This window comes from Acanthisitta chloris, unplaced genomic scaffold (genome assembly GCF_000695815.1).
Source record: "Acanthisitta chloris isolate BGI_N310 unplaced genomic scaffold, ASM69581v1 scaffold43688, whole genome shotgun sequence".
Classification (NCBI taxonomy): domain Eukaryota; kingdom Metazoa; phylum Chordata; class Aves; order Passeriformes; family Acanthisittidae; genus Acanthisitta; species Acanthisitta chloris.
The window spans coordinates 1-8,854 of NW_008687351.1; the positions used below are offsets into that span (position 1 = coordinate 1).

Genomic DNA, 8,854 nt, shown 5'->3' on the forward strand with positions numbered 1-8,854 from the left:
GAGGTCTCTTCCAACCCAGCTGGTTCTGTGATTCTTGGTGGAAAAAAAAAGTAGTATAAATAGAAAAACTCTTCCAGGAGCATACGTTGGGACCCAGGAAGGTGAGTGGGTGCCTTTGTCATTCCATCCACCACTACAGACTTGTGGTTCTGCCTTATCCTTCATTCTCTGCCTGTCTCTGTCTGTGTGTTTCAGTCTGCAAGTTGTTGTTTTCATGCTCCTGTGACACTGAAGGTGGGCAATGGGATTTTCCCAGCCTCTCATGTAGGTCTCTGAAGTGTTGTGCCCAGTCCAGTGCATCTGGAGACATGGGACATGGAACCTTGGGCCTGCCAAGCTCCTAATTCTTTTAGTTCAGTAAACTTTTACATAGAAGTTTAGCACAGTTATGACTGTGTTTTATGAAATGAATCATGCAAGTGATGAGGTTTTTTTTACCCCTCTTATTTTTGGCTGTTGGTGTAAATCAGATTAATTCTGAATTTGTTGATCAGAAGCACCAGGTGACTAAAAGATGGGAATGCTCATGTTATGGATCTTACCTAGGCTTAGGTATGAAGTAGTTGCTGAACTAGTCAGTGTAATTCTCGTAGTTCACTACTATAGTAGAGGCAGAAGTATCTGTGTGCAATGTGATAAGAAAGTCCTGTCAGTGCAGCATATGTGCCTGTTCTCAGGTGTGGAATGGTAGGACATGTCCTGCTGGAATTCTTGGATCTCTGCATTTAAACTCTCCTCCAATTCCTCTGTAAGGTGTTGGGTTTGGTGCTGAGTGTCTTTAATAGGCATCCCTAGAAATTTCCCCAGACCAATCTCATTCCTGGTTTAAAGTAGTTTAAAATCCTGCATGTGTTCTGAAGTTACAGAGAACTTGTGGTAATTTCACTGTTCCACCGTTTGACACTTCTGCTTAAAGCATGAAAGCACCTGGTTCCACCTGGTTTGTCTTTTTAGGGTGTGAAAACAATTCTTTAGCTGTTAGCAGCTCCCTGATTTGCAGTCCCTGGTGGGAAGCAGCTGCTGAGGTGATGGCTGGGGCTGATTTACACGAGGTAACAGATGTCTGTGGTGGTGGTAACATACAGACTCCATGAATAAAGACAATACTGAAGACTTTTCAGACTTGCCAATGCTGTTGCTCTGACTTTGGGTGTTGTTAGCCATTTAGCAGTTATGCTCTGATGTTTGAACCACATATACAAGTTCATGTTTTTCTTTTTTTGCTTGTTTTTAGGTTAAGATGGGCTTACTGGTAGACTTGACCAACACCACTAGATTCTATGATAGGAATGATATAGAGAAAGAGGGAATTAAATACATAAAGCTGCAGTGTAAAGGGTAAGTCGTGTGCACATCAAAGCTAATTATTTGGCTTTTCATTTGGAAGATCACACTGAGGCAGTTCAGTTTTCTGTTCTTCCCCTGCCCTAATGTGTGTGTTGCTTTGCAGGCATGGTGAGTGCCCCACACCTGAGAACACAGAGACCTTCATCCGTGTGTGTGAACACTTCAGTGACAAGAATCCCTCAGAGCTCATAGGTACATCCTCTTCCCTCCATCTCTTAGCCATCTCAGCTCTTACCCTTGGTTTATTGCCTGTTTACTCACAGTTGCAGTCTCATTAAAAGTCCCAGTAAGGAGTCTCCTCAGAACAGTGTTTATGCATGTAGAGATTGGACTCCTGGTAAGTTTCACATCCATCAGTTTGATTGCAGCTGCTGACTCGATGCAGCAGAATACACAGGCTTAAAAACTGGCTACAAGTACATGACACTTGCATTTGCACCAGCAGAAGAATGCAGTGCAGGTTTGGCATTTGATGTTCTGGCTTGCTCGAGGTTGTATTTGGTAACTGAATTATCCTGGGCTGAGCCACAGGAGTGTGGGCAGCAGGGCAAGGGAGGTGATTCTGCCCCTCTGCTCTGCTCTGTGAGACCCACCTGGAATCCTGCACACAGCTCTGGGGCCTCAGCCTGAGAAGGACATGGAAGTGTTGGAGCAAGTGCAGAGGAGGCCACAGAGCTGCTCAGAGCACTGGAGCATCTCCCTGTGAGCACAGGCTGAGGGAGTTGGGGCTGTTGAGCCTGGAGAAGAGAAGGTTGTGTGGAGAGCTCAGAGCACCTTGCAGGAGCTGAAGGGGCTCCAGGGAAGCTGCAGAGGGATCTGTGTTAGGAGCTGCAGGGACAGCACAAGGGGCAATGGGCACAAATTGAAGGAGGGTAAATTGAGGTTGGATGCTAGGCAGAAGTTTTGCCTGTTCTGGTGGTGAGACCCTGTCCCAGGGTGCCCAGGGAGGCTGTGGCTGCCCCAACCCTGGCAGTGTTCACAGCCAGGTTGGCTGAGCCTTGAGCAACCTGCTCTGGTGGGAGGTGTCCCTGCCCAGGGCAGGGCTTGGGGCTGGGTCAGCTCTGAGCTCCATTCCAACCCCTAAAGCTATATGATTCTATGATTTTTAGCAAACCTCACAAAACTAGTAGTAGATATTAGGTAAAGTTTTTCTTCTATATTCTAATGTATTGCAGTGAATATTTGAATGTTCTAAAGATACTTTTTTACCTGGAGCAAAGTAGGTTCTTAGTTTCTATTGCTTCTGCTTTTAGTTCAAACCATTGTATTCTGGTTTCTGTGAAGCACATTTATGTTCAGCTCTCTCTGCAAACTGTCAGATAGAAGAAATTACTTTGCAATGAGTTTCCACAGTCACAATGAGTGTTGTCCTCAAGCCTCTTGGATGATAATTTTACAGCCTTTCTGGATCAGGCGTGATTGAAGGCTGGTCAAAATCCAGCAGGGCACAGTCCTCAGTGCTCGACAGGCCCTGGGATATTGCCCAGGGAGGTGGTGCAGTCACCATCCCTGGAGGTGTTTCAGAGGTGTCTGATGTGGCACTGGAGGATCTGGGTTAGGGTTTGGGGGTTCCAGCAGTGACAGGTTCATGGTTGGACTCGATGATCTTAGACATCTCCTCCAGCCTTGATGGTTCTGTGATTCTGTGTTGCCCAGAGAAGCGGTTGATGTTAGTGGAAACTTTGGTATTTATCATTTAAAATGTAGCAGGCAGAAGAGACAATATCTTTCCTGCATCCTTCACACGTTGGATAGCACCAACGTTCAGGCTGTTCTGGGTAGCACTAGGTGGTGCTCTTGCCTTGAGAGACGAAAAAACATTCCAATGCATTTCTCTCTTCCCTTCCTTCCTCTGGGGGATGAAATCAGTCAAGTCCAGGTTGAAGACTTAATTCTTTTTGTCTTACATTGAAAAGATAAGTAATTCAAGGTTATTATACCATTGTGTACTTTGCTTTTTGTAGCTTTTTTTGCCAAATTAGTAAGTCTGGTCTTAGCATGGTAGTAGCAGATCTGAGATGGAAGTGTGGTCTGTTGGCATCACTTTGGGCAGGGTAATGCTGGTATGATTTTCTCTGCTGCTGCTGTGAAATGAGTGCCATGCTTGTTGAATGCACCAAGAGCCCAATTATTAAATGTTTGTATTGCCTTCTGATCAGCATTTGAGCAGTCATAAAGTGTGTGATCTTATCTACGTCAGCCATGTTTCAGTGGCATTAGGGTAGGGCTCTTGAGTGGGATAAACTCAAGTGTCCTATCCTTCTGCTGTTGCTAATTTGCAGGAAGACTGTAATGAATTGCCTTTTAGCCTTATATGTGGTCTGTGCTGCTGTGATGGGAAGAGATTAGCCTGGAATGTCACAGGTGGAGGTGGGAGGATCCAAACCCACACCTGTAGTATTAAAACATGTTTGTCAGAATGACTTACAGGTGACTCTGCCCTTGTCTTCTCTTGTCCAGGTGTCCACTGCACACATGGCTTCAACAGGACTGGATTCCTCATCTGTGCCTTTCTGGTTGAGAAGTTGGACTGGAGGTAACTTTGAGTGCTGATTTTGGACAGTGGCAAAGGCATCTCCAGTATGTCTCACTCAGTGTCCTGACAGCTCTTCCAATGTGTTCACTGGTCATTTTGAAACTGCCTGAAAATCTCAAGCAAACAGCCCAAAAGAACATTTTCCATCTCCTTGTTTCAGTCAACCTTTCCAGGGCCAAGGTGACCTGGAGCTGCTGTGTGTGGCTTTCAGCAGTGTGTTTATTGTACTGTGTCTCCTCCCTGTGACATGTCTCACGTTTTGAGTTCAGAGGTGCCTGAAAGATTCTTTCCCTTACTTTTGTATCTTTTTTATATAGGTTTGCATGTCTTTTATTTGCATTCTGGAGGGAAGAGTTTAGCTAGAGCAACAGCAAGTGACATTCTTGCTGCTGAAGGATTTGGGGCAGATCAAGTCTTTGTTTCCAGCTTGTTTTTTGACTCAAGTCTAGTTGTTCTATGGGGTAGCAAATTTCAAAGCTATTAATCTAACAGTCTAAAAGCATGTGCAGTAATTAGAATTGCTCATTTGTTCTGAAGAGGAAATGGACTTGAATCTGAGTCTCCTGCTTTATGCAGCCTCTCTTTATTTCCAAACCTCTGTTGGGAAAAGCCTTAAAACTTTCCAGCCATGGCTTATTTTTTTTTGTGAATTCAGGTAGTTGTATCAAGTTTATTCATCTCTGTCAGATCTTCTTCATACAACCCCCAGATATCACCTGGTAAGGAAAGTTGTCCACAGCCAAAGAAGGACTTTTGGCAAGGTGGTAGTTAATGCTAAGCATTGTATCAAAATAAATCTAATTTGCTCTATCATTCCTTACAATAAGGCACTGTGCATTGCTGATGAGGAAATAAGATTTTCCTGATGGAAAAGTCCATCTGTATTCATTCCTTAAGCATATGATGTAGGATTGTTGCTGATGGATTGTGAGATGTGTTTTATACTTGGCTTAGAGAAAGGTCATCCAGTCTGAAAGCTCTCTAGGCAATGATCAGAAACCTTCCTCAAGTCTCTTTAAAACAACTCGTTTTTTTCCCAGGGACTTGTGTTTCTAGAACATGGAAATAGATGTTTTCTTTCAGCTAGGTTTCTGTCCTTGCAATCTGTGCCACCTCCTTTGGCTTTCATTGCCATCTATGCCAGAAGATTGTAGAGTTCCTCTAATATCGTCAGAGACAAATGGGAACATCTTTGAGCCCCTTTCCCTTTTGGCTTGGTTTGTCCTTACAGTCAGCAGAATTTTCACGGTCTCCAGTTTATTAAAGCACTTAAGTGTTAGCTGCATGGTGTTGGTGAGGCCACACCTTGAATCCTGTGCTCAGTTCTGGCCCCTCAGCTCAGGAGGGACATTGAGGGGCTGGAGCAGGTCCAGAGCAGAGCAACGAGGCTGGGGAAGGGACTGGAGCACAAGTGGCATGAGGAGAGGCTGAGGGAGCTGGGGGGGTTCAGCCTGGAGAAGAGGAGGCTCAGGGGAGACCTTCTCACCCTCTGCAACTCCCTGCCAGGAGGTTGGAGTCAGGTGGGGGTTGGTCTCTGCTCCCAGGCAACCAGCAGCAGGACAAGAGGGCACAGACTCAAGCTCTGCCAGGGGAGGGTTAGGTTGGATCTTAGGAAGAGATTTTTTGCAGAGAGAGTGCTCAGGCATTGGAATGTGCTGCCCAGGGAGGTGGTGGATTCCCCATCCCTGGTGGTTTTCAAGCTGAGACTGGATGTGGCACTTAGTGCCATGGGCTAGTGACCACGGTAGGGTTGGACTTGATGATCTTTGAGGTCTTTTCCAGCCTGGTTGGTTCTATGATTCTGTGGTAAAAGGCTTCTGAATTACAGGGTTTTTATGAGAAACCTCTGCAAAGAGAAGTAATTGAGAAAGATTAGGATCATTTTTCCCAGTACGGTTTGTTCTGATTCTCAGTCCCGATAAATCTTGTTTGGTTTAAGGCATGACTAAAACATGGATATGAAACCATCCAGAGTGATTTTCACTTTTTGTTTCACAGCATTGAGGCTGCTGTGGCCACGTTTGCTCAGGCCAGACCCCCAGGTATTTACAAAGCTGACTACCTGAAGGAGTTGTTTCGCCGCTACGGAGATGAAGATGATGCACCATCTCCACCAGAGCTGCCAGAATGGTGCATGGAAGAAGATGAGGAGGAGGATGATGACAATGGCAGGACAGGAGGCCAAGAGTCAGAGCCTGGATCATCAAGCTCTGCCTTTGGCAAGAGGAGAAAAGAACGTCTAAAACTGGTAATTTTGGTTAGGAACTTGATGTTCTAATTGCTAAATGGAGTTCCATAACCTCATACTGATCTGTTACCACATAAATCCAGTCCAAGTGTCACTGCTCTTGCAAATGGGACTGGGAGTATTGTCTCTCACTGGCAACAAGTGGGAGATTCATTGCAAGATCTCTTAGACTTCCTGTACAAACCTTGAACTTTAATATTCAACACCTCAACTGGAGTTAGTAAATTATTTCATCTCTCCATGAGCTGAAATGTTATGGGGGGTGTGTGGAAACAGCTCTGACTTATTTTTGTAGCCATGTGAATGTTTTAAATTCATTGCTCACTTGGGGAAACTTTTGAAGGTTGAGAATTGCATTAGCAAAAAGCAATATGGGCCTCAAAAACCCAAAGGCAGCTTTGAAGTCATGTTTTGTTTAGAGATGTTTTAACTGTATAGTTCTAAGAACTATGGCTGATCACTTATTGTGACTATTTTGACCTACACCCCTGACATTGGTCCCTGGAGGTGTTTCAGAGGTGTCTGATGTGGCACTGGAGGATCTGGGTTAGGGTTTGGGGGTTCCAGCAGTGACAGTTAATGGTTGGACTCAATGATTACAGAGATCTCCTCCAGCCCAGCCCTGATGGTGATTTTTTTTAACCCCTGTAGTTCCTGTTCTGCCCATGGACATCCTGGTGGATATGAGATTTTACAGCACCATTCTCTGTACTTGGCTAGGAGTATGATTTGCCTTCCCCACATTAAATGTTAATTTGTTTCCTTTTCCCCTACAATCCATATTTTTTGTACTTCTGACCTTTCTCGTCGTTCTTTGTGTTCTGTCACGTTGACTCATGTTTAGCTGAGACTGTGGTGCCTGCCCATGGACATCCTGGTGGATATGAGATTTTACAGCACCATTCTCTGTACTTGGCTAGGAGTATGATTTGCCTTCCCCACATTAAATGTTAATTTGTTTCCTTTTCCCCTACAATCCATATTTTTTGTACTTCTGACCTTTCTCGTCGTTCTTTGTGTTCTGTCACGTTGACTCATGTTTAGCTGAGACTGTGGTGCCTATAATTGAACAGAAACCTCTGGCTGAGGTTATCCTAGTAGGCCCTAATAGGGAGAAATTAATTTCACATGTCTCGAGGCTGATGTTCTGTTTATGTATCTCAGCATAATTGCCTTTTGCAAGACAGAACAATACTCATTCAGCCTTTGGTCTCTTGCTGCCTCCTTAGCTTTGTCTCTAATTATCTACCAGTGTGTGTTGGTACAGTTTTTATCTGTTATTAAGTGCAGAAGTTTGTTTGTAATGAATTGCAGTGTTGTTTCCAGCCCATTCTTAAGGATAACACTGAATTCTTAAGCTGCCATCACAGTCTGTTTCCCTGTTACTAAGGTCACAGATGTCACCAAAATAAGAGTATACTAATAGAAGATCTAGGGGAAATCAGTTAATTATCTTATACCTAAACCAGACCCTGCAGACTGAGGTCTAGGGGAAATCAGTTAATTACCTTATACCTAAACCAGACCCTGCAGACTCTTCTCAACATTCTTCCACTGGTTAGTGAAGTGCTGTCTCCTCTGAACCTGCTTTTGAAACAGGTTCTGCTTCATAGAAGTTACATCTACCCCATGTTTTCTGAGGTCCTTTACGAGGGCATGACAAGCAAACAAAAGAAAGCCAAGACACATACAAGCATCCAAAGTTGTGCTATTTCCTTCTTCCAGTTCCCTGAAGCCTGTTTCATCACCCAAACCATATGATCTGTTGAACACTTCTGTCTGAGTGACAGCCACTGTGATTTGGTGTATCTTTTCTCCATTCAGTATCTGAAGGGGCTCCAGGGAAGCTGCAGAGGGATCTGTGTTAGGAGCTGCAGGGACAGCACAAGGGGCAATGGGCACAAATTGAAGGAGGGAAATTGAGGTTAGATGTTAGGCAGAAGTTTTGCCTGTTGTGGTGGTGAGACCCTGTCCCAGGGTGCCCAGGGAGGCTGTGGCTGCCCCAACCCTGGCAGTGTTCACAGCCAGGTTGGATGAGCCTTGAGCAACCTGCTCTGGTGGGAGGTGTCCCTGCCCAGGGCAGGGGATTGGGACTAGATGATCTGTAAGGTCCATTCCAACCCTGAAATTCTATGATCCTGTGATTCTATGACTCTGTGAAGTGATAGGTGAACAAATACAGTGGCAAGTGGGACAAGGTTGAGTAGTACAGGTGGTGTGAAGGTTGTGCAGTGTAGATATTAAGTGCATGTAATTTCCTTGGATCCTTTAGGGCTCGTACCGCGTGGCTTAGTAGCAATGCTGAGGACTTGAGGTGCTCCTGCTGGTCTGAGTGCTGTGGGATCTCTGCCCCCTGCTCCTCACAGGGGCTGTTGTTAGCTGAACAGTGGTGCAGGAACTGCTGGCTCTGGCTCAGTTTGAGCACCTCATCCAAGGACTGTCCTCATGAAACCTGGAGCACTAAGCTAGCCAAGCACGAACGCCCAAGTGACTCACCTTGTTTTCCCAGTGCTGTGCCTTAGCTAGTGATTCTACTCGAAGTGGATAATCTGCAAGAGACACTTCCAAATGGCAGGCATGAAATTTGTGTCTCTGACTTTTTCTTTTCTGGAATCTGTTTCCTGCGCCTTCCTTTTCCTTTAATCTGAGCAGTCTCACTGCCCTTGCACTCTGCCTTTGTTCACAGAAGCAAGGCACAACCATCTTCCTTTGTTTCATGTGCT

General features: G+C 45.1%; 1 protein-coding gene across 1 annotated transcript; it reads left to right on the forward strand.

Moving 5' to 3' along the window:
- Positions 1-1,234: 1,234 nt before the first annotated feature.
- On the forward strand, positions 1,235-6,131 carry RNGTT (RNA guanylyltransferase and 5'-phosphatase; the record flags this gene model as incomplete). The annotated part of the gene is made up of 4 exons (XM_009080524.1): positions 1,235-1,338; positions 1,451-1,539; positions 3,808-3,883; positions 5,882-6,131. Coding segments are annotated over 4 exons (519 nt in total), but the record flags the coding sequence as incomplete, so codon positions are not given.
- Between the last annotated feature and the right edge of the window lie 2,723 nt (positions 6,132-8,854).